Here is a 26,609-nt window from a genome sequence, read left to right as displayed (position 1 = left end):
GTAGCAGCCTGCAGGGTCTCGGCTGAGATGGGTGTGACACTTGGACCACTGCAGCCCTGTGCTCTCCCGGCCCCTCGGCACAGGCAGGACTTACAGGCATCCCCAGACACTGGTGCAGGGAGCTCAGGTCACCCTTGGGCTCCCTGGCCACTTCTGTGGAGAGCTCAGGTCACCCTTAGTTTCGTCAAACCCTGTTGCAAAGAGCTTGGGTCACCTTTGGGCATCACAGGCAGATGAATGGCCACATTTTCAAAACAGCCCAGTGTTTTTCAAACCCCAGGGTGTACAGGACAGGCTGGAACAAATGCCATGAGAAGTCAGCCGGACTCTCCTGGAAGCCTGGCCCCACTTTCTCCACGCACAGTGTGGAGCAGAAAGGGCCTGAAGCCAGCGCTGTGCCACCACCCTGTGCGCCGGCTCACTGCCCTTGCTGGCCATTGGTGCTCCGCTGGAGGCGGTCAGTGGAGCTGCCGGGAGCAGAGGGGACCATTCCTCTGACCTCTGTATAAAGAACACTGTGTGTTTAGGGCTATTTGGGATAACTGCTGCTCTGGGAGAGGGTGGGCAGTGAAATATCCTCAGGCAAGAACAACTTTCTGAGCTGAGGCCTCAATCTTACCTTCTAGGCTCCCATGCCACCCCAAAACCTGGCTCAGGAGAGACTTTTGATCAAGGGGGGAAAAGTCGTGAACGATGACCTGTCTGTGGTGGCTGATGTGTACGTGGAAGACGGAGTGGTGCAGCAAGTAGGACCGAACCTAAACCCTGAGCCACTGACTGGACTCGTTGTGCTGGATGCAACTAACAGGCTGGTGATCCCTGGGGGCATCGATACGCATACACACATGCAATTCCCTTTTATGGGTAGCAGATCAAAAGATGACTTCTATACAGGAACCAAGGTGAGTGTGCATATGCATGTCTGTGTTGTCATCTGGGCTTTCTCAGAAAGGGATGGCTGCTGGTTATTCAGTATTACTTCTAAAAAAGAGAATAGAGTATGAATCAAGCACAGGCAATTGTTACTATCCCTTGGCTGGGACACTGTAATAAGTGGTTGGGGTACTCAGTGGTCCACCTTCAACCAGTATGTTATTCAGATTCCTTCAGTGACTTTTCTGGCTGTGAGTGGCAAGTATTAAGCGCAGTCATTTACCCTGGCTCTCACCAAGCAGATTACAAGTCGCATTGGTACATGCAACAAGCTTCATACTTTTCTGAGCGAAGGTTAACTAAAGCAACAGTTTAACTCCCCAGTGCATTGGCAGTGCTTCTGTGGTACTCCGATCTTTCTCCTCTGTTAGCATGGGAGTATGAAAGGTTTTCTTCTGTCATTCACTTTGGACCTTAATGTGTCTCTCGGTGAAAGTCCCATTCAAATACACTTTCTAAAAGTATCTCATTTCTCCCAATTTTACACTTGGAGTGGGGTTTTTTTCAGCTTTTTGGCTGATCTCATTAAATTTCCTGCATTAGCAGTGTATCAGTTACTAGTATTAACAGTATTATGCATCATCTCTGTACAGTAAAAATACTTATACAGAGCTCCCTAAAATTTGTAAGGTACCTTTCTAAGAGCTTTGCTGTGCAAGCTGAAATCCTTTGCGCACAGAAGGAATCACATTGCCCTACTTGGCTTCTCTGTTAGCCAGCATCCTCAGGGATCTTGTCCCTCTCACAGCAGAGCTGGGGTTTGCTAAAAAGCAGAAAGTTATAATGCATCCCTTCTAAAGAAATGGATTTCACAGATGTGTGTGATTTCTGGTGTGTGAAATACTGATTTGCTTATTTGAAATAGTTGAAATAAGATAAATTCAACTCCTTTGAACAAATAGTGTGGTGCAGTAACCACACAACTATTAAGAACCTCTGAAGTTTGCTGTCTTGCTTAGATTGACCCTATTCTTTAACAGGAAATTTCATTTCTTACTTGCCCCATCATGTCATGAAAGTGTGAGTTAGATTGAGTGGCGTAATTGTACATTTCCATTTGCTTAACAGGGATTTGGCTTTTTTTAATGTTGAGCCTAGAGTACTGAAGGGAGGACTACAAATGACCTGTATGCTATCCTTAAATTGCTGGCATATTTCTTTCAATAACAATATTTATTCTAACTCAAGATAGATTTGCTGGTGTTGCTGTTGTTATTTGAATGCAAATATTTTACACTGGATGGTTTTAAGCACTAGAATTGTTTTTCTCAGTGAGCACAGACATTATAGTGGCTTATTATAATAGACTGTAATTGTTCTGCAAAACTTTGACAAAAAATTATTTTGTCCATCACAGCAGATCTTTCCAGCCATACCAAAATGTCTGCTATGTCAACCCTAACGTGTCTGTCCAAGTCAAACCTAAGATAAGATGTAAAAGGAAAGCTACAGCATTGAAATTCCACCTCCAAAACTGATAGCTGGAAAGGGATTATAAATTTGATCATGGGATATTTTTCCCCCAAACTAAGTTTCTTCCATAGCTATCTGGTAGAAATGAAAGACTGTTATTGTATGGGCCTAACAATGCCGTCTTTTTCAGTTGTCCATAGACAATAAATATTTTTGGAAAAAACCCTGTAGTTTCCAAAATGGCTCCCACAAGCAGTTTTTGGTCTTCACACTAAATAAATGTGTGATAAATGGAGAGAAAAAAGTTAAATCCACAGTGTTTGTTCTGCTTGTGTACAGACATCACAAAGTTTGTTTTTCTGACTGAATTAAGTGCAGAATTTGATTTCTGGAATACTTGCTTTACATGATTTACAGTATGCAAATATATTAATGTATTGTCATTTTCTGCAACAGTCCTTTATTTCTCTGTGAAGACCATTTTTGTAAACTAATTATCAACAATGCATTTAGAAATTCAACATCACAAGAGAAATAAAACAAATGTGACTTGAAGCCAGAAGATGATTTTGTTTGACAGGTGAAAACACATAAAAGAAACGTAATGACTGTGGCTTTCTCTTAAGCTGCCCTCTTAAGGTGTAAGTGATCTCATTCTGAAAGTGCCTCCGTTGACTTTAAAGAGAACCAAAGACGCAGACTAACTCAACTGTAGACGCCTACACTGTGAAATCCCAAAGTAGGGGAGATAAATTGTGTGCTAACTTGCAAAAAAAAGCAATAAGTTCTTTTAAAGTTTTGTGGTTTTTTTGAATAACTTTTTGAGGCACTGGACAGGGAAGCTGCAAAACAGAGACTGTGTACACAAGACAGGATGTCCAGATGGTCACTTTGGTGTCTAAAAGAAGACTCTAGATCCACCTTAGTGATCAGATGTCAAAAAGTTAGGTATTGTGGACCTTCTTAACCCAGGTCAAAGTGTGGAAAGTGTTCAGAGCTATTTACTGAAGGTCATTATCTGACAAATATTTTGACAAGATAATCAGGGAGATAGAGTTGTGTTCCAACTATTGCAAAATATGCTACAATGATTAGCTAAGATTTAACCATTCAGTTGAATAAATAAAGGCACAGAATACCTCTCTTTGCAAATAAAGGGGAAAAAAGAGACTTTGAGTGTAGTTGTGCAACCCATGAGGTTTTTTTATTCTTGAAGGCTATAAATATTCTTTAATCCTAAATCCTGTTTAACAAATAAGAAGTCAATATGTCTTGTTGAAAAAATTTGACAGTTTGAACAACTTCTCTTGGAGAAAATGTTTTGCTGAATCAGGTTCACAAACGTTTATGTCACTCTCCAAACTTTTTTTTTTTTGCAAAATATACTGACATATTTACAATTTTGCTTCTGATTGCTAAGTGAAGAGAATGAAGGGACTGACTGATCTAGAAATAGGAAGAATAGAATAGTATGAACTTGAACTGTGTAGATTTTAATCTGAATTGATTGTACCTGTTGTGCAAGGGGATGTTGTTCAGAGCAACAGAAAGGATTTCTCTGGCTAATTTGGAAGTGAAGTCCTCCAGTTTGGCATCTCAGTGGAGGCAGGGGATGAAGATCCATATGGCAGCAAAGACACAAGGGTTATTGATGTGTTAGAAACCATGGAAGTGCCTGAGAATGGTCATGTAGGAACTAGGACTTCTATCCCCAAAGAAGTGACAGGATCAATAGGCCGACTGAAGTGCATGTACACCAATGCACGCAGCATGGGCAATAAACAAGGGGAACTGGAAGCCATTGTGCAGCAGGAAAACTATGATAGAGTTGCCATCACGAAAACATGGTGGGATGACTCTTACGACTGGAGTGCTGCAATGGGTGGCTATAAGCTCTTCAAAAGGGATAGGCAAGGAGAGGGAGGTGTTGGGGTAGGCTTGTATGTTAGGGAGTGTTTTGATTGTCAGGAGCTTAATGATGGTGACAATAGGGTTGAGTGTTTCTGGGTAAGAATCAGGGGTAAGGTCAACAAGGCAGATATCATAGTGGGAGTCTGTTATAGACTACCCAACTAGGATGAAGAGGTAGAAGAAATATTGTGTAAGCAGCTGGGAGAAGTCTCACAATTATCAGCCCTTGTTCTTGCAGGGAACTTAAACTTACCAAATGTCTGCTGGAAGTACAATACAGCAGAGGGAGTACAGTCTAGGAGTTTCCCAGAGCGTGTGGAAGACAACTTCCCAACACAGCTGATGAGTGAGCCAACTAGGGAAGGTGCCCTGCTGGACCTGTTGTTTGTGACCAGAGAAGGACTGCTGGGTGATGTGATGGCTGTAGGCTGTCTTGGGCACAGCACTCATGAAATAGGAGAGTTTTCAGTTCTCAAAGAAGTATGGAGGGGTGTCAGCAGAACTTTTACCCTGGGCTTCCAGAGGACAGACTTTGGTCTGTTTAGGAGCCTGGTTGACAGAGTCCCTTGGGAGGCAGTCCTGAATGGCAAAGGACTCCCAGAAAGCTGGACATTCCTCAAGGAAATCTTAAAGGCACAGGATCAGGCTGTCCTCATGCACCAAAAGATGAGATGGAGGGGAAGAAGACCAGCCTGGCTGAATAGAGAGCTTTGTCTGGAAAAAAAGGAGAGTTTTTTGAAGAAGGGACAAGCAACTCAGGAGGACTGCAAGGATGTTGTGAGATTATTCAGGGAGAAAATTGGAAGGGACAAAGCCCAACTGGAACTTAATGTGCCTAGTACCGTAAAGCACAACAAAAATGTTTCTATAAATACATTAGCAGCAAAAGGAGGGCTAAGAAGAGTCTCCATCCTTTATTGGATGTGGGGGGAAACATAGTGACAAAGGGGGAGGAAAAGGCTGAGGTACTTAATTCCACCTTTACCTCAGTCTTTAATAGTAACACCAGTTGTTCTTTGGCTATCCAGCCCCCTGAGCTGGAAGACAGGAATGGGGAGCAAAATGAAGCCCCCATAATCCAAGTGGAAATGGCTAGTGACCTGCTACACTGCTTAGACATACACAAGTCTATGGGTACTGAGGGGGCTGGTGGAAGTGCTCACCAAGATACTTTTTATCATTTATCATCAGTCCTGGCTAACCAAGGAGGTCCTAGTGGACTGGAGGTTAGCAAATGTGCCTCCCATGTACAAGAAGGACCAGAAGGAGCATCCATGGAACTACAGGCCTGTCAGTCTGACCTCGGTGCTGGGGAAGGTTATGGAGCAGATCACCTTGAGTGCCATCACATGACACATACAGGACAACCAAGTGATCAGGCCCAGTCAGCATGGTTTTATGAAAAGCAGGTCTTGCTTGACTAATCTGATCTCCTTCTGTGACAAGCTGACCCGCTTAGTGGATGAGAGAAAGGTCATGGATTTTGTCTTTATCCTTTAAAGTTAGGTTTTAGTAAAGACTTTGACACTTTTCCACAGCATTCTCCTGCAGCAGGTGGCTGCTCAAGGCTTGGCTGGGCATAGTCTTTGCTGAGTAAAAAACTGACCATGTGGTTGGGCCCAAAGAGTTATGGTGAATGGAGTTAAATCCAGTTCTGGTTAATATCTTTATCAATGATCTGGATGAGAGTATCAAATGCACCTTCAGAAAGTTTGCAGATGACACCAAGTTGGGCAGGAGTGTTAATGTGCTTGAGGGTAAGAAAGGCCTGTGCTGGGCATAGTCTTTGCTGAGTAAAAAACTGACCATGTGGTTGGGCCCAAAGAGTTATGGTGAATGGAGTTAAATCCAGTTCTGGTTAATATCTTTATCAATGATCTGGATGAGAGTATCAAATGCACCTTCAGAAAGTTTGCAGATGACACCAAGTTGGGCAGGAGTGTTAATGTGCTTGAGGGTAAGAAAGGCCTGTAGAAGGATCTGGACAGGCTGGATCAATGGGCCAAGGCCAATTATATTAGATTCAAGAGGGCCAAGTGCCAAGTCCTTCACTTGGGTCACAACAACCCCATGAAATGCTACAGGCTTGGGGAAGAGTGGCTGGAAATCTGCCTGGTGGAAAAGGAGCTGGGGATGTTGGTCTACAGCCCCAACTGAACATGAGCCAGCAGTGTGCCCAAGTGGCCAAGAAGGCCAATAGCATCCTGGCTTGTATCAGGAATAGTGTGGCCAGCAGGACCAGGGAAATGATCGTCCCTCCGTACTCGGCACTGGTGAGGCCGCACCTCGAGTGCTGTGTTCAGTTTTGGGCCCCTCACTACAAGAAAGACATTGAGGCGCTGGAGCCTGTCCAGAGAAGGGCAATGAAGGTGGTGAAGGTTCTGGAGAACAGGTCTTGTGAGGAGTGGCTGTGGGAACTGGGGTTGTTTAGTCTAGAGAAGAGGAGGCTGAGGGGTGACCTTATTGCTCTCTACAACTACCTGAAAGGAGGTTGTAGCAAGGTGGGTCTCAGTCTCTTCTCCCAAGTAACAAGCAACAGGACAAGAGGAAATGTTGCACCAGGAGAGGTTTAGATTGGATATTAGAAAAAATTTCTTCACCAAAAGGTTTATCAAGCATTGGAACAGGCTTCTCAGGGAAGTGTTTGAGTCCCCAACCCTGGATGTATTTAAAAGACGTGTAGATGTGGTGCTTAGGGACATGATTTAGTGGTGGACTTGGCAGTGCTAGGTTAACAGTTGGATTTGGTGATCTTAAATATCATTTCCAACCAAAACAGTTCTTTTGATTCTGTGGAGAATGCCACAATCACAGCAAAGGAATTTCTGTTAGTTGAGGACCTGGTTTCTGGGAGTGATTAACAAAGATCCTTCAAAGAAAAAAAAAAAAAGAAAAAAGTAATAATTCAATTGTCCATAAAAGAGAGTGAAAATTATTGGTTAAAGAGCAATTTTTGATCCTCATAACATACATAAAGTAAGATTTTTGTTTATTTCTTTACTTATAAATATTTTAAAATCCTTTTGGTGTTAGGCAATAGTTTGGTGATTTTCACACTAGATTTTCAAACTCAGACTGTTTATTTTCATTGTGTATTGGTGCCTTAATACTCTCCTGTCACATAGACGTCTTTTTTTCAACTACATAGACTCCGAGGAAGCATTTCTCAAGTTGATTATGGTCTTCTGGTGCTCTTCTTTCTCAGTAATCCTACCCTCTAAGGAAACTCACTGTTGCATGAATGCTGCAGAGTCATCTCCAAATCTTTGATAAGATTTTGTACATGTGCAAAAACTTCCCCTTTAATCTGAGAATTTCCCCATTATTCTCCTGAATACCTCTTTGAGAACATCCTTCTCAAAGGAGGTGAAATTAATCTCCACAATCATTTTGTAAGTTCATACTTTACTCAGGGAAGCTCTGAAGTGACTTTTGGCTTTTCAGTGTATCAAGATTAATTGTTGCACAGGGAAATGGAGCGGGTGGGAGGAAATTTGCATTCTCTCTGATTGCTAAATATTAACTTTCTTCCTTTCAGGCTGCTATAGCAGGAGGAACCACTATGATCATCGATTTTGCCATCCCTCAGAAAGGCTGTTCTCTTATCGAAGCCTTTGATACATGGAAAAGCTGGGCAGACCCTAAAGTCTGCTGTGATTATTCACTGCATGTGGCAGTTACATGGTGGAGCAACAAGGTAGACACAATAGGTGATTTTCAGTTTGATACTGCACCTGCTTTAAATTATTCCTCACATGCTAAATATAACTTGCTGGTGGTATAATACTTAGTATTTTTGTGTATAAAAACTACATTTGAAATAGTCCACACCAAGTACATTATTTGAAAAAATAAAGAAGTCTGCAGGTAGCCTGTACCTTTGGATAATGTTGCACAAGGTGAGAGGAAAAGTAAGCAGTTGTGCAAGACCAAGACCAGGCAGGCCAGAGGGAGCAAGAGGTGTTTGCATAAATTTTGCCTTTTGTTACTTGAACACAAGTAATATCTCCTTGAAGTAAAGCAGGAGTGGAGCCAATAATTACTTGAATGTGAGATTATCTAAAAAACCTTTTTTGAATTTACATATGAGAGAATTGTCCTTGTTGTGTGAATGTTTGCTGATAGCCTGAAAGCTCTCCTGAATAAATTAACTTTTCAGATGCTTGACATCTATCTGAACCTGACCCGTTTTTACAAGACCACCTTGGATCCTCAGAAAATGTGCATCAGTACATAGATATATTAAGTACATTCTATTTTTAAGTATGAGTACTTCATCTAATTTTTAACTCTTAAAATATATAAACCAAAGCCTTCACTCTGCAAACACCCTTCTGCAAAAATCTTTGGCATTCGGTGTCCTGAGTGCTAAATAGACTGACTGCAACATCTAGCTCAAAGCAAAGACATAAAATAAATTCTCCCGTGAAGTTTGAGGAATGTGCACTTGAAACAGCCTTAGTAGAGAACAACGGAATTGTACTGAAAAATCCAATAAAACTAGGGAGGTGTAAATCAAGGAAATGTTCTGGTTTATGTTAAGAAGTTAACTGCTTTTAAAGGCCAAGATTGAAAGAAATAGAAAGGTCTGATGTTTTGTAGCTGTAAAAGACCTGGGTAAAGAAGATTGATATTTCATGCCCTTCTAATTAGCTATCATCTCCTCAGGATTTACAGAATTTATTAAAAACATACATTCTTTACAATGCCTTCCCTTAGTCATAGTAATTAGTGAAGAATAAAATAAATGACATGCCTCTATATTTGTACCAGAGCAGGGCCTTATGTCAGGTATTTATTTGTCTGATAATTCCCACTCAAGGTGTGCTCCCATCACTCCTCTGGGTAAGTCCAAAAAATTTCCTCGAGTTTTATATCAGTCTCTCACCTTTCTTGGGCAGATCCAACCAGATTATTAGAGAGAAGACGAAAAATTGTGTTTTACTTTTTGAAAGGAATTAATCACATGGAAATGTGATAGCATCACAGATACATGTTAATTACTGTCACCATCTTTTTAATGGGAAGGGAGAGCCAAAGTTAGGTAGTGGATAGTTCTAGCTAACCAGCTGTACAAGAAACATTTGGGCTTAAATAGGCATCTTTCTTTCTTTGGGACATAATGTTTTGCTGGGCTACAAAGACACTAACAGAAGCAAGGAATCCTATCAATGAATGCATGCAAGAAAAAACCAAGCTTGCATCTAGAGCCGTTTTGTCTGATGACAAAATATTTCAAAAGGCTGTGTGTTGTTTAGAGTCAGGCCAAAGCTCTAGGAGATCAGATCTTTTCTGCCACTCTGCTATTTACCAGAAGCTGAAGCCTATTACAGTCCAATTTTGAAAACTGATTTTGCACAAATCTTCATACTGGTTGGATACATCAATTGTAATATTGGATGGGGTTTTTTCAACATCAGTAGGTTTATTTGGAGTAAAATTCTTCTTTCCTATCTTTTTTAAAAAGCATCCCCTTCCTGCAATTAGCTTGTGCCTCCCATATCTGCACTGCAGTGGTACTGGTTTATATACTTTGAGAATCAATTTGATACAGGAAGAACAGCATAAGCCAGTCTTTAAATATGGGATTCAGGTTGTTTGGACTGAACATAGGTTCAATGGGTGAGTAAAGGCTCACCCTTCACACTTAAAATTTCTTTATACAAAATTATTAACAGGTAAAGTATAATATTGCTGGGTTTTGAAAATTGCCGACTGTCTTTCAGGTGAAGGAAGAAATGAAAAGTCTTGTTCAAAACAAAGGTGTCAACTCCTTCAAGATGTTTATGGCTTATAAAGATGTATACATGGTCAATGATGAGGAGTTATATGCAGCCTTTTCCTGCTGTAAGGAACTTGGAGCAGTTGCTCAAGTCCATGCCGAGAATGGGGAGCTAATTGCACAGGTAGGCATTTGACATTTTGTCCATTAAAGCCAGGAATATAAATAGTCCTGTTACCTAAGCATTTCAATAGATGTATTAGTACTATCATGGCATCATAGGGAAAGGCTTTTCTACCCTGTTTTACTTTCAGGAAACTGAAGACAAACATCTTGTCCAAGATGTCCTAAAGTATGCTTGTGATGGGCTAAGACATTGTAACCTGGAGTCCTGGGTTCAGGGTAAACAGGAGGCAAATGCTCCTGTTATAATGAAAGTTGTACTTGAGGTATAATGTATATACTTGCAATATAATGTGTATACTTGACTGACCAAGAAAGCAACAGTCAGAGCCTGACCACTGACCAAGTCAAAGGGGGAGCACTTGGTGAAGTATTTAGGCATCAGATGTGTGTGTGATGGCTAACTCTAGGTCTCTCCATATATAGTAATCTAACAGGAGAGAGTACAGAAGTATGGAGAAAGCTTCATTGACTGGGCACGAAAGTCTTAACGTCCCTCTGTGCATACTTAGCCTCACTTCACACTTGCTACTGCCATCTGAGTGCTGTGAGGAGGCACTGGGATTATAACCACACTGTGCTGGAGTTTCTTCAACTGTTCTAGTCAACAGTGTTTTGGCTCTGCCCCAGGTCCCATAAGGGAAATGAATTTATTGCTAAGTAATCTCAAATCAGCAAAACATAAGTTCCTGGAATACAGTAGGGACAAATTCTTATGCCTCTTAAAACCTTGGAGCCTCATTCAGGGGCTCTGGATGTGTATCTTTGTGCTTAATAAGGATCTTTACCTTTTTTTTTTTTTTTTCCCAACAAGGGGTTAGTACTGTGATCTCAGTTATGGGCTGTGGACATTTAAGAGTACATACTGAGAGAAAGGTAGGGTCTTCAAAAGCGGTAATTTATCCCTGCAAGCCAGTGGAGTGTGTTCTCTGAAGTCACTTAGGTATTCTGAGACCTGTGTTTATTCAGTCATATACTGAATTTCAGATAACAATAACTTCTCTTGAAAAAAAATCATAACTGCCTTGATTGGTTTTTTTTTAACTAGCTGCCGTGGCTGGTTTAGGTTCCATTTGGCTGGCAGAATATTCATGACACCATGATTGCACTTTAACTGACTTGCATTTTTTTGTGTGGTGTTCAGGGTGCAAAGAAGATGCTGGCAATGGGAATAACTGGCCCTGAGGGGCATGAGCTGTGTCGTCCTGAAGAAGTGGAAGCTGAAGCTACACAAAGAGCAATTACCATAGCAAACGCTGTAAACTGCCCACTTTTTGTAGTCCATGTAATGAGTAAATCTGCAGCAAAGGTGATAAGTAATGCACGAAGAGAAGGTAAAAGTCCTAATTCTTTTATGCTTGGGCAATGGCATTGGAGGAAGGGTCATGGAAAACCAAACATGGCATCAGTGTCCTACTTGTCATGGGTGCCATAACCCTCAGAACATGGGTGAATTTCTTGGAGTGGTATGTGTAAACTGTGTGTGTGTTGTGGGGCCCAAGGGGAGCTAAACAGTATGGAAAAGCAGCAGAGACTTTCCCTTCTACCCGGAGCAAACTTTCTTCTTTTTTGTACCGTACCTCCAAGGTCAAAGTGGTGGCCAGGACAGCATTATTGCATTAAAAATTATGTGACCAATCCAAGACAATATGTGCTCTGCTGTTCCCCTCTCTTGAGTTATAGTCTGCAAGCCTTTACCAGCTATATAGATGAGTAATTCTACAACAGAGACCACACCATATTTTTAAAGACGGTGCCATGACCTGACTCCTGTTCACTGGGCACTTAGAAATCATGGTGATGCTGACAGTGCCTGAAAACCTCGATTCCCTCCAGGGAAGGGTTTCTTAGGTCATGCACAGCAGGGTGCATAAATAGTTCTGGTCATCCAAGGGAGCCTGACCCTCTTGACCATCTGTTGGCAGGTTAGAAGGAACCTGAAGGCTGTAGGGATTCAGGATGTTTTACCTCCTCATCTGTAAATTAATGCAGAGCAGCATGTGGAACCACAGTGCTGTGAGGAGACATGAGATGGGTGGAAGGAGCAGGACAGAAGCCTGTGATTTGGAAGGCCTAAGACTTTATGGAATATCTTGCATTCATCTGACCTAACGTGAATTGCGTACAGACCTCTGTTTCCTTATTTCTTGACTTTAGATAATGCTTACGCAGGAGGTATAGATTATTAATATCAAAATGCAGAGTATGAGAGCTTGACAAAAGCGCAGTCAAAACCAGCATGATGTCATCGTGCTAATATAGATCGATATGCTTATATGGAATATATATTGACTATGACTTATAGTAAGACTTATCAGTAATTCAAGTGTATAAAAGAATCTACCAGCATATCTTTTACTGACACATCTTTTGGTACTGTGCTATATTAGATTTCTCCACTAGATGACAGTGCTGCTGATAATGTGGATTATATCCATCAGTGTACGGTTATTTGTACATTCACAGCTGTGCTGTCAACATTAACTACAAGAATCTGTAACAACAGCTAAAATACCCAGATTAAAGATGAAACACTGGCTGTGAACATAGAAGAGCTAAGATAGGTGGTGGTGTTTATAACACACTATTCAAGTAAAAAATTCTATGCTGGTAGTAAATACTGTAAAATAGTTAGGCATGTGTTGTAAGAATACTCTGCAGTGCCAGTTTGATAACTGACTTGATACATGTATGCTTCTTTGATGTGTAAAAAGAAGAAAATGGTACAACTTATGCTTGCGGTGGATTTTACAGCTTCCTGGGTTGATGCAGTCAGAATCATCAATGCTTGCTTTTGTGTACAGCAGTGTATAACATCTCTACATAATTAATTTCTATTTGCATGGAACTATACTGTTCAGGAAACAGAAATCTAGGATTGATTAAGAAATTTTGAAGATAGCTAGTGTACCACAAAGATAGTTACAGCAATTATAGTTTTTAATGAGATTGATCTGTATAAATTCTGGCAGTTAGAAATTAATTGTTGTTAGTTTCAGTAAAAGTTATTTTCTGTTCTTCAATTAAAAGTAGTAATGCAAAACAAGGAGTTCCAGACTAAAACAATAAATTGTCAAAGTACTGTATAAATTATATAAATAAAACCCAAATAATTTGCTGAAAGATATTCAACTTGGACAAGTTAAAACCACTCCAATATGAAAGCTGTGTAAACTCTTAAATACCAGCAGGCTCTCAAGCATTTGAAATATTCACCCTAATGCAGTTTATTAATCTTTTCAAGATTATTTCTCCATCTCTGTATGCTAGCTTCCTGCTATTTACAATTGTGAAATTTTTCATGTTCCTTTCCAAGCACTTAGCATGAAGTACAGTGTGTGGGTGCATATTCATCCCTGCCCATGTTGAAGGAAGATTGATATCCCTTCCTATTCCATCACTGACCTCAGAAGGGAAGAGACTGATCTTCAGCGAGCATAATCTATTTTCTGGGTGACAGTGTGATACCAGAATTGAAGCATTGCTTCTCAAATTCTGTGGAATGGTGATTTTCCTAGTCAAAAAATGTAAGTCAGAGCCCAATTCTTCTTTGTCCTTCATTTAGCTATACAAGGTGAAAAATAATATTAGAGCTAGAGACTGAAGGCCTGATACAGTTTGCTGAAAACAGTAGGCATAATTCTGTTGTCTTCAGTGAGCTGTGGCTGAGACCTTAAAGGCTAGAATCAGTCATGCAGACTGTAAAAGGACACTAGTTCTTATACTAGAATAAGCAAATTTTAGGGGAATCACATGAGTGACCATCTTTCCTTCTACCCTCCATGCCGAAGTCCACCATCTATGTCTGCTCTGATCTCCAGCAACACCCCTCACCAAAGGAAATCCCCAGATTGTAGCAGCAAGTTTTTACACCAGTAACTGCTACAGTGCTGCTGAATATTCAACATGAAATCCAAGATTTCCACATCGTGACTGTGTTGGAGAGGGACAGGTTAACTCATGCCCTTATCTTTTTCTTTTTTTGGACCCTACCAGCCTGTTTGCTAAAAACAATGGTTCACCAGATCTCCACTTGAGAGGGTCAAAGACAGCACCTCTCTGTGAGAACTGTTCTTGTTCGTCTCAATGGGCTGTTTCTTCATCCCTGTGCAAAACATGATCTTGAATCTTCCTAGAATTGACAGAGGAACTGTCTGCTTCCACGGAAGTGCAGTCTAATACCTCTGTGTGCATGACAGTCTTGAGTGGGAAGACAAAGAGGATCCTCTTCCTGCTGTTGTGTATAGTCTTCGCTACAATGAGAAGACAAGGCTGTAGAGCACTGGTGTCAGGCAGTGCAGCTGCCTCTCCTTGTTAGGACTGCTTGATACGAACTTCATGGGGAAAACCAATGTGGCCCTGTCACCCATTCCTTCAGCCAGTCACACCTATGGGGAGTTAAAGCTGATAAAATGTGATTTAGAGATATATGATTTATACTGCCTCCCACTTAAAAATGCTTTCATTCTAAGTGGACGAAAAGCTAGAGATCATGTCCCTTTGCCCATTTAACTGTTGTTAGCTAAGGAAATACAACTGTTTAGTGCAGAACTGGAGAGCAGGATCTTACTAAAAAGTCTTTTTTTTTAAAAAAACTTCTTTTTGAAAAGTACAAAAATATGTGTTTGGTCAGATTACAAGAAGCTTGCCTAGATTTACAATGTTGGTACCTCCTACCATCCGTCATAGGTTAGGTCTGGTCTTACTAAGAGGAAAGACATGTCCATAGATCTCGGTATGAAGACTCTCAAGCTGATTCTGAGCACAAGAGTGCAAATAAAATGCCAACTTTTTAGCTGGCTTATGCAGGACAGCTCAGGTCCAGACTGTAGATAACCTAACTGATGCAATGCTATGCCTGATTCAATAAAACCTGCTTTGCAGTTCTGCTTCTTTCAGATCATAGCTTGTCAGTATCTTTACCCCGTATGACCTTATCTTAAGTGCTTCTGAAACTTTTACTAGAATAAGCACACAGGGGCCAGTTTTTGAAGCCTGTCAATGTTAGTTGGTGTTTCTCAAAATTATAACTATTTCTGAGTTCTGATAGCTGGTAAAATAAACTGCAATTGCGTGTTCTTTGTTATAAAGCAATTTATGTGATAATAGCTCTTGCCAACCAGTTTAGGCATCTGATGAAGTCACCAAATCCACAGCTATTTCCCAGCAGCTCAGAGATGTCAGATAGACCAAACAGCAGAACACTTGTACTTAGTCTTTTTACTGACTGCAGGAAAACATAACAAATCAGGAAGGACCTGATTTATTACCACATTACTCTGCTTTTATGCCTACAGGCAGAAGCCAATCAAACTGGAAGAACCTTAACGCAGAATTTCCTTGTTGCCAATCAAGCTAAAAGAGCTTTAGTGCAGAATTTCCTTGTTATTTGGATTAAAGCAGAGTATTGATATTATTGTACCCTTCAATCTGGCTAGTCATGGTCCAAATGAAATGCAAGAAATTTCACAGTCAGCAGAAGCGTCAGATGTAGTCCATCTGCAGTGTTCAGACTCAAAATCACTTGAGGAAATGGCTTGTACTCCTTCCCACTCACGGGAACCAAGGGAGCTGCTCAGGTCAAATTCTGACTGCAGAAATACTGTCATCAGCTGTGGTACCTGAGTGAGAATCAGCTTAGCATGTATGACTGTGAGCTTGGAGACTTCTTTTCATTTTTATATTGTGAAACTGAGCTAAGAGAATTATTTATGGAAGCTAAACATTTTGGTTTGCGTTGTTGTTTTCCAGAAGTACCATGAATGTCTGACTTACACACAGAGAGCCAGAGAAAGGTTACTGTCTTATATCACCAAGCAATTACCAGCTGAGCCCTTGCTGGGATAATGCAGTGGTAGTTCTAATAAAAATTGTGCCTGAAGTGAAATCTGGGTCAATAGCAAGGCGCCCACTGTCTGTGGGGAGCAGAGGAGGGAGAAAGCTCTTGCTGGGATCCAGCAGAGGCTGCCTTTAACCAGCACCAAGAAGCCTGTGAGTGGATATGTGAGGTCCCAGCTCTCTTTGGTGACCATCACAGTCAGGGGCATTACCACCTGTCACCTACAGAACTGCAAAGTGACTGGACCACCTCTTTGGGGAGTGAAACATCTTGTTTAATCTCCCATCTTGTTCTGATGAGTTTCAAACCCACGTTTCCTTGGATGAAAAAATAGATAAAATATGTTAGCTCTGTCCAAAGGCTAACATCTGGTCTGGGTTGATGTCCTCTTCTGAGGAATCTAGAATACTGTGCAGCAAAGATTTAAAGATTAAATTTTGGGAGATAATTTTTAAATTAAATTATTTATAGTTTTCGATTTGGGAAGTGTTTTTACAGTCTTTAAACTTATGTCTTGTGCCATATTACTCTTCCTGGAACAATTGTAGCCTGACGATTAAAAGTACCACCTTGCAAAGTCTATATACTGTATATATTAACTTACATGGTTACATAGACAGTAATTTCAAAGCACCAAAGAGGTGCTACCAAGAAATATATGGATCTTGAACATAATTAATGCAACTGAGGACTGTGTTCCTTTTGAAATCTCAATCATATGCCTGGTAAACAATGTGTAAAACCCATTATAATATATCTGTCAACAATTTAATTAAAAAACTGGGACAAACAATGTTCTTACGAGGAAATATATTGGGAGATCACCAGCAGAATATTCAGAACAGAGAAACTGTGCTATAGCTTAGTTTATTATGTCCTTCCATATGCTGGTGTTTAATTTGAAACACTCATTCAAATTTAAATCCATTGCCACTAAAAAGATCCCTAACAGAGAAAATACGAGTTTTACATTTTTATGATATTTGATGATGATAGTATTGCTTTACATTTTTCAGGAAAGGTGGTTTATGGGGAGCCTATTGCTGCTAGTCTTGGCACCGATGGCACCAACTACTGGAATAAAGACTGGGCTCATGCCGCAGCATATGTCATGGGACCTCCACTGAGACCAGATCCATCTACTCCTGGTTTCCTCATGAACTTACTGGCCAAGTAAGCAGATGAACAAACAGTGACAGCTGATGCCCAAATACACAGCAAATTCTGTCTGGAGTATATAACATGTTGATACCCTGGAGATTTTCTAAGTGCAGAATGTTACATTATCAGGAAGGAGAAATGGAAGGCGAAACTATAGATGAAAAATGTTTTTTGTTACAAAAATTAGAAAGTGTTCAGATTTTTTTTCTCCTAACTCTTGTGGCTTTCTGTCTCCATTTGATTTTAATCAATAAGCCTTGACTTGCTAATACTGCAGCAAAAATGGGAACATGACCGGGGGGCAGTAAGGCTGTAAGTCAGTAGGAAATCTGTAAAAAGTGTGGTCACAACTAGGCGTTCTGGGTTTTCTTGTCAGCTGCCTTTTTCACTTGGAATTTGGATGCTGAATAAAAACTAAGCCTAGTGACTTCTGAAGGTAGATATCAGTTGTCCACTTCATAACGTCTTCAGAATGAAGCAGGAACAGAAGTATCCTTCACATACCTGCAGTTAACAAAATGTATGGTTTGTTGGTACTTCATTACCAATAAATCCTAACAGCACAAAAGGGCTCAATTTAACTGAAGAGTCTGTGAAGTTGTACCTGAACGCTGGCTGAAGGTTGTGCAGATTCGTAGTAATTTCACAGGGTATAAGGAGCGATACAGTCTAAAGTTGCCCTAAGAGAGGATGGAACCATGCCCCTTGCTCTTGGCGAAGTGGGACAGTCCTCCATTTGTGTGACACCTTTGACACATCCAAAGTAAAAGTGTTATTTTTGGTGCTTGGTTTCTTCTGAGGGGCTACTGAAGAGGAAACTACTTCACAGTGGAACTGGTTGTTACTGTGGAGCTCCTCTTGGAGGATGGGTCTGAGGACAGTCTGACAGGACATATCAGTTTTTCCTTGCAGGACAGGTAGCTGGATCTACTCAAGCTAGCAACAGATTTTCCTGTGTGACACATGCTCTGATTCATAATGAACTTTGTTTCTCCATAGCGATGACCTATCTGTGACAGGGACTGACAATTGCACCTTTGACATATGTCAGAAAGCTCTGGGGAAGGATGACTTCACAAAAATCCCTAATGGAGTGAATGGTGTGGAAGACAGGATGTCAGTCATATGGGAAAAAGGCGTTGTAAGTATATCAAGATGTCTGAACATGGAGATAATTGATTTCTACAACAAAATATAATCTCTCAGCAGTTATCAGCTCTTCAGTTTTATCAAGTCTTATTTATCATAGGATACTGCTTTGATCAAATACCATAATAGAGTCTTTACTAGCTCTCGCTTTATGGTCTTGGGAGATAGAAAAGATTCTTAGTGCTTAAAATATAGCACTAGAGAATCATTTCCATCATTTAGCAGCAAAGGACTGCTGTTGTTTCAGCGGTAGTGCACAGTACATTTACTTGCAGCATTTTTTTCAACAGATTAAAGGAAAGATGTCCACTGTTTCGACTTGGTCAGTTTTGTATTTTTTTCTCTTTGATCTCTCTCAAACTTAGCTGTTGGAGGAGCTTCTACACTGGGTGTGTGCCTATCAACTTATAATTTGTGTTTTCATACAAAGGAAACAAGCTAGAGATAAGAAAAGCTTCTCTAACATATGGCTCAGTCCTGTGATATGATGAGATGAGCAATTCAAGTTCCATTGACGTTAGATTTTCAGTGCCAACACAAGAATGCTTGGTGCTTCTCAGGACAATGCCCTTCAGGCTCTAAACAAGTATAAATATGAAAGCTAGTGTCTAGGCTTTTTGGACATGGTGTAATCTGAGGAGGGATCTACTGCTTACTGGGTGTTATGATTGCTCTGGCTAATACAATACTCTTAAGTTCCGGAGGCTCTAGTTCAGCTTTCTAGTTAATATTAAGTTCCCTTGCAGAAGTGAAGTCTTGTTGATAATGCTCTGCGAAGCATATTTATTTGTCACAGTAGGATTATCTACTTCACATAGTTGCTAATGATGTGGTTCAGAATCTCTTTTGTTTATCTGTATTTGGGTTCAGCTCCAGCTGTCATGTACAAAGCAGACTGCTGCCTATATTCACTTGTGGCATAGCTCTATTGTGATTATTTGTGGTGTAAACTGGAATATAATCTAGCTCGTGATTAGTATGAAAGTGAGACATGAATATGTAGATCAATGCTGCTTTTGAACAGTATATCTTGTTGGGCAAGGTGATTTTTCGAAAGGTTCTTCAATCAGTAATATCCTCCCTTTTGTTACTTGGAAAATATTACACAGCTGTGAGAGTTTGTCTAGAAAGCTTCCCTCCTTTCCCATGCACCATTATTTAGAAGAGCAGTGGTCACCAGTTCTGTTTTGCTTTTCTTCTCAAACGACTGCTCACAGACCACCATACAAACAAGTTTTTCTGACATTCTGATTCACAGACTGACCTATGCACAACATTACTGTCAGTGTAGCTGGCTTTCCAAGCAAACAAGAATCACGGAGGCTGGATTAAATTAGTTATGTAGCAGTGGACAGTCCAAAGACACATGTATATCCATTATTATTTGCCATTTTGCTGATGTGTCTCAAGCATTTACTGAACAGTACTGTCTTCTTTGTTACTGCTGAAGAGATTTGCAAATCACCTTTCCTATATTACACAGTGGGCCTTGCCTCTCCTTTATCCTCTTCTAGGCTCTCCTTAATACTGTCTCACCATTTTCCAAAACCTAGATACTTAAGAGATGTTATGTCTCCTGAGGAAACTGCTGATTGGGACTACAGATTCAAAGCCAGCTAAAAAAAATTATTTCAGTTGACTTGAAACTGGATCCACAGGGCACTTGGCTTTGAAGTTGTCTTTTTTTCCCTTTGCTGTGGGATAAAGTAAGATAAAGTTATTGTATTCAGTGAATGTTCATTGCAGTGTGTGCGTCTGAGACAAGTAGTTTTATTTCTTTTATACTCTTCAGTATGCCATTTTAAAAAAGTATTGATGTGATGTTGACAAAGAGCTGTCACTCATCCTAGCCTTTTCAACAACAGCAACATTTTCTTCGTTCCTTGTTTAAAAAAGTAATGAGTTTGCTTTTGTGTACTCTTCTGCAGTACAGTGGAAAAATGGATGAAAACAGATTTGTAGCTGTTACCAGCACAAATGCAGCAAAAATCTTTAACCTTTACCCAAAGAAAGGGAGAATTGCTGTGGGTTCTGATGCTGACATCGTAATTTGGGATCCCAAAGCTACAAGGTATGTGTGGGTAGTTCTTTCATCCCATCCAGCCTCTCTGCAGGAAAGAATATCTCAAAGCCTCTGTACAGCAATAAACCTTTAGGGTGAGGTTATGGTGTTTTTCAACAGCACTTCACATGAATTATTTACAGGTTATTTGTCTCCTACAATGTTGTATGTAAGCTGTGGATCTTTGAACTCTAGATGGATTTTAAAAAATTCTCCTAGATTGCTGACCAAGTGCAAAAATAACAAGGCCTGTACATTATGCTACCAGGGCTTGATATCTTAAGCATAAAAATAACCACTTCGGGATCTTAAGAGTAAGTCTGTTAAGTGCTGGAGTACGTTTAGCTTCCTTGCACTGCCAAGAGCAGGGAGAGGATCCTGTGTTCCTGCAGGATGACTCATTACAAGCTTGTGTTTTGAACTTACAGCTGCTTCAAACATATTCAAAGGTGGTCAGGACAGGTGGTGAAAGTGTAGGGTCTTGCCCTCCTGATGTCTTCTCCCTAGCTGGTAGAGCAAATATAGTGGTAAAACCAGGAGTGACCTTGGTTCTGAAGCTCAAGCTGTGCATGCTTATGCTTTTATTTAAGGAGTTTTCTGATTTTGTGCACAGTAAGTCTGCTAGAGTAGGGCTTGTCACACCAACAACAGGTGCACAAAAGGTGTGCTAATGTCTCGCCCTGCATGACTTGATGCCATGGTACATTTTTACTACAAAGGGTGTGCAGTGTCTTTCTAGGAGTCTCAATTCACAGAACATACTGTACTTTACAGCTGATTCCTGTATTCAAGTATATCCATGCCATAAGCCAGCTACATACTCAAGCCACTATAAATATCTCAAGAATTATTCATCTTGAGTCTTCTGTAGCCCATCCTGGTCTTGTTTAAACTGCCTGGAAATGGTCTGGCAGCCGGGTGTCACAGAGCCAGCTCACCTGGGGAGTTGTTCTCTTTCTTAGCTGAGATGCCTATGGGCTGTGTGAGTGCATCTCCACTGTTCAGCTGCTGAGTACATTAGCTTAAACCTGCAGGTACTTATAACAGCTGAGTCTTACATCTGACCACATCCTGCCCTGCACACACCAGCAGCAGCAGGTCAGGAAGTGTGCTGGGCTGTGGTGCTTTTGTCTTGGGCTCAGGTCTAGTGAGCAGTGTGAGAATGCACCTGCACTCAAGGCACACATTGTCCTTCCTTGAAATTTCTTAATCAGTGTCATCCAAATAGCCAGTAAATCCACAGAAGATAGTAATCAGTAACCCTAGATGAGCTTTGTGGGGTGCTGGGCATGATGACAGTGTGTCCAGCTTTCATCAAGGTGTTGCAGTATTTGGTGTTCCTAAAGCCTGAGCTGTTGTAACTCACATGGCATTAGATTTTCAGCCTTTGGTTTTTTAAAAAAATAAAGATTTGGAGACTCCCCTTCTGAAACATAACTGAGCATATCTGATTTTGGAAGCCTAATGGAAGGAAAAAAAACTCTAATCCTAGATTTACCTTACACAAACAAAATTTTCTTGACTAATATTTTGGTTTTGAATTTTTTATAATGCAATTCTCACTCATTTCAGGATATTAACGAGTATCAAAAACATGTGAGAGTGAGAGGAAAATAATTCTGTGTTTTAAGCTGCAAAGCTGGAGGACATGGAGATTGGTATTCAGAAGTCCCATAAAAAACTGGCAGCACCAGCAAAAGAAGTTTCAGGAATGTCAACCCCAATAAACACAGAGGCCTGCCCAGCACTGGGTCACAGAGATTTTCATGTGCGTTATGCCTCCTGGCATGTTGAGCAAGCATATTTTGAGATACTAGCAATAAGCTATTTCAAGACAGTGCAGCTATGAACTCTGATTAAAAAAAAACCTGAAAGATTATTTTCTGAGCTCACTTCTGCTCTGCCTGGGGACAAATGAATCTAGAAGGGTAGCAGAGTTCTGACATTGTTCTCAAGGTGCTTTGTCAGCTCCCGTAATTATTTATCCTTTTGCATTCCAAACATTCCTTCTGCCTCCCTTCACTCTCTCCTAAGTGCTCTAATTGTCTTTTTGACCACTGCAGCTATGAAGGTACAGTTTTCTTAAAATATTTTTTGCAAATATTAAACTGTATTTTCTTACTGAGCAAGTTGATTTTAAGTTCAGCCAATAGTTTTTTCCTGGTCTGATACTATTCCCATTGTTTATCCCTTTGGCTTTGCTGGGAACAAGCCTCTCTGCAACTACAATTGTGTGGACTACGTAAGTAAGTATAAAGTAGTGCGTGTCTATTCATTTCACTGTAAATCCTGAAGAGGGCACAAACAGCCCAGCAGAAAAAAAGGATCTAGCTAATGGACTTCAGCCATTTAAGATATTACACAAGGTGCAGCCTGATGTGCTTTTGTTGACTGGGGAGTGATTTTCGATTTCACAATAGGCTTGTTCTTCTTTCTTGCAAAGTCCTTCCTCTTTTGAGCATGACTTTTTTTTCTTATTTGTAAATATAAATCTTATAAGAGAGGAACATGCAATTTTCCAGTTCTGATCTGATGCTCTGTTGCTGTTGTCTTAAAATACTGGCTGATATTAGCCCAAAGTGTCAGACAATTGCTGGAGTACTACTGTTAGGAACTGGTATTTTCACAATCTGTCAGAGGAAGTCTATAGGGAAGATTCTGAAGTCATTCTGAAAGGTAGTGAAGCTCTTCAAAATACAAAAACAAATATCCCTACAAAACTGACTGCATTTCCCCTCCCACATCATTGTACAATAGCAACATATCACGTGCTATCTGGGCATTCAGGATTTTCATTTTCTAGATTGCAAAAACCCAGTGAATTCAACATGACGGCTCTGCTAGCTGGGAGCAATTGCAATTCAAAGTTCTACTTCCAGCACTCTGCCACTTTAGCTGAGGCTTTCCTTCTACAGTCGGCTTCACTGACTGGCCTATTTCTGTAGCATTTTCTTGTAATTTCTGCAGAAAGCATTATATGAATAGTTATCAGATTTGCTACTGTGTTTAAAGGCTTTAAAATACTGGGTTTAGCAGGTCCGAATGAAAACAAGCATTACTGGGAAGAAACACATTAATTGTATAAATGAGTTATAGACTGCATTAGAAAAGATGGGTTGTGAGTTCTTCCAGGTTCAGTCTATTTCTGAGCTTTCTTATACTCACTGCATATGCATTAAAGAACACATGAATACCAAAGGGACCTGTTGGTTTATTACAGTCGTGTGCTACCAAACACCATCTTGCAGACCTCAACACCCTCAGCATCCCAAGCACTGCCTGTGCACACAGGTTTGTTGTGTGAGAACTCCTTGGAAAAACACATGTAGGCAGCAAATGTGTACTCACTGTACCATCTTATTTTAATCTGTACTTTGATCAAGAATGTTCACTGACTTCTTTCAGCTGCACACAAATAATATAGCAACCCCAAGTCTGTGAAACAAAAGCAACTGTAAAGACTGTTCCAGAAGGAGAGGGCAGAGTAAGCAAGGAAAAGGGAATGTCACCTGTCAGCAAGTCAGTGCCATCTACAGCTGATGCCTTTAGGTATTTGAAAGCAAACAAGAATACAAAATCTCTAGGGCTTGTTTCAGAAATGCTCAGCAAGGAATCTAAATACTGCAGTAGCTGATTCAAACCATGGAAAGAGCTGAGCAGCCCTTGTAAAATAAGGGCAGAAGATGGTAAAGATTTCGTAAGAGACATCTGTCTCCTGGCAGATATTAGGGCTCAATAAACCCACTGTAGCCTGTCAGAGCCTTGCAAAGAAGCCCTGGATCAGTCCCCAAAGGCACGATCAAACACCCATAGGGAAAAAAAAAACCATCTTGAATGGAGTTTAACTTTCTAAGTCCAGCCCTTCATTATAACATGAAGGCTGGGAAGCTTCACCCACCAGTTTTTTCCCACTCACTAAATATAGCCTAAAAGTTAGCTACTTCTGAATGCAGAGGCAGAGTGGGCTGTGTGGGTAGCAGTCTCTCACCCCATCTTCCTTGGGCTCCAGTGGAGTAGCTCTCTTTGGCAGGCCCAGCGTGTGCCCCGCATGTGCCAATGGAGCTGGACTCAGACCTGAGCACAGCAGCAATGGCTGGAGCTCCAAGCACACAGCTGCTGGAGCAGGATCCCTGGTTAACAGGGAATGCAGGAGTCCTGAGGTGAGGAGGAAAAGGAGGAAAAGGACATGTTACTCTGTAATCTACCTGCCATGACATGACTAGGGAATATGTAGTTTCTAGCCCTTATTTCTGGTGTTGTTTATGCATTTTAGAGGAAACAGTCACTGGATGTAAATCAGTGAGAAGTCAGAGTGCCCTATCTGCTGGCATACATTCCCCTAATGCCTTTTCTTGCATGTAGATGTATGCATGGATAAATCTTTCGCATTTGTTAGAACCAAAATCTGCAGCCTATGTCTGTCTCATTTGAAGTCAAGTCTTCAGCCGCAGAGGCTTAAATGGGGACAAGTTATAACATTTAAGCATCTTTGCCAAGCAACTGCCTATAATTTTTCATAACATGAAAGAAGAAACCAAGATGTTAGCAAATTATTAGAATAAATAATGTTACAACTGTCTTACTCTTTTGATGAATGAGCGTGGATAACTGCATCTAGACACAATGAGGCAAAATGAAATAACGTGGCATACAAATATGTACGCATAGGACAAGTATGTTCTGGCATTTTCAGTAGCTCCATATTCTTTTGCATAAGTGCAAGTGTGCATGCATGAATGTACACTAATTTACTAGAATCAGAGTTCCTGTCAAAGGCCTGTTAAGTCAAATTCAGGGGTCACGGAGAAAGAAACAATAGGCACAAAACTAAATGTCCTGGTTTTGCTAGGATAGAGTTAATTTTCTTCTTAATAGCTAGAATAGCTGTTTTGGTTTCAGTATGGGATTTGTTATGAGAAGAATGTTGATAAGGTACTACTGTTATTAGTTCCTGCTGGAAATCCAAGGTCTTTGTGTTATGCGAGTCTGCAAGTGCGAAGTGGACTGGAAGGGGGAAGCATAGTAATTAGCAAAACCCAAATTGGCATTTGAATATGACAATGAGATATTCCATATCATATCACATCATGTTCAGTATATTTACTAGGGCTGACCAGAAAGAGGATATTCTCTTGGGGATAGCTCAGGCTTGCTCTTCCAAGATTGCAGTTTCGGGACTGTCTCTGTTCCAGGATCACTACCTGGGAACAGGCTGGGCAGCAGTCAGTGGGTGGTGAGCAATTGCACTGTGCATCACTCATTTTCATATTCTGTTATTACTGACATTATTATTATTATTTTATTTCAATTAGATTTTTTTTTTTATCTCAACCTATGAGTTTTCTCCCTTTTACCCTTCCAATTTTCTCCCCTACTCCCTATGGGCAGGGAGAGTGAGAGAGCAGCTGTGATTGGCTGCTAGGCAAGTCAAACCACCACACTAAAATACAAGAAATTCCATTTAAAAGTAAGAAAGAACTTTTTTGTTGTTGCTGTTGTGAGGGTGATCAAGCACTGGCACAGGTTGCCTGAAGAGATTGTGGAGTCTCCATCTTTGGAGGTACTTAAAATCCAACTGGACATGGCCCTGAGAAACCTACTTTGGCAGACCCTGATCAGAGCAGAGAGCTTGGAAGAGATGATCTCTGGAAATGCTTCCCAACCTCAATGACTCTCTGGTTCTGTGAACTGTAACAAAATAAGCCTCTCTGAGCGAGCATGATGTACGTTTCCCTGGTAACTTGCTGTCTCACAAAATGTCAGCTGTTCTCTTTAGAGAACTGAATCTTAGAAATGTAAAAAAAAATAAAACAATAAAAAAATTCTTACTTTCTCCTTATATAACCTTGCCTTTCTGTCCCTGGTAATCTCTTCCGGATCTTCTTCAGTCATTGAGTACACTCATTTGTATTTTCTGCTCTTTTTATGCTTTTCTGCAAGTTTAATTTCTCATTATTGTTTCCTTCCTGCCCGTTATACAGTTTGTCAATTTTCACTTCCATCTTGTATCAGCTTGGAGTGATTGATAGGACCAGACTGATGTTATTGTTGACAGATGAGTTACTTACGATAATCAGAAATATGATTTTGTTGTCATTCTCTACCCATCTTAAAATGATGAATTTTAGGAGATATGATTGCATGAAATAAAGATCCCACCCTTAAGATAAGTCGCTTTGACTTGGAGCTCCCAAACACAAACTTCGTACCTCTTATTGCATCTGTTATTTTATCCA

At 40.6% G+C, this 26,609-nt stretch overlaps 1 protein-coding gene across 1 annotated transcript in view; it reads left to right on the top strand.

Moving 5' to 3' along the window:
• The first annotated feature begins 516 nt into the window (after positions 1-516).
• Positions 517-26,609, top strand: part of DPYS (dihydropyrimidinase) — a 35,203-nt gene continuing 9,110 nt past the window's right edge. Inside the window, exons 1-7 of the mRNA XM_010172474.1 lie at positions 517-902; positions 7,796-7,954; positions 9,984-10,163; positions 11,307-11,496; positions 17,018-17,174; positions 18,162-18,303; positions 20,240-20,382. Of these exons, the coding sequence (XP_010170776.1) occupies positions 633-902; positions 7,796-7,954; positions 9,984-10,163; positions 11,307-11,496; positions 17,018-17,174; positions 18,162-18,303; positions 20,240-20,382 (1,241 nt within the window). The 5' untranslated portion in view covers positions 517-632. The remainder of the gene's footprint in view (positions 903-7,795; positions 7,955-9,983; positions 10,164-11,306; positions 11,497-17,017; positions 17,175-18,161; positions 18,304-20,239; positions 20,383-26,609) is intronic.

This window comes from Antrostomus carolinensis, unplaced genomic scaffold (assembly GCF_000700745.2).
Source record: "Antrostomus carolinensis isolate BGI_N321 unplaced genomic scaffold, ASM70074v2 scaffold1427, whole genome shotgun sequence".
Lineage (NCBI taxonomy): Eukaryota > Metazoa > Chordata > Aves > Caprimulgiformes > Caprimulgidae > Antrostomus > Antrostomus carolinensis.
The sequence above is the reverse complement of the archived record's forward strand: the minus strand, read 5'-3'. Positions and strand labels throughout refer to the sequence as shown.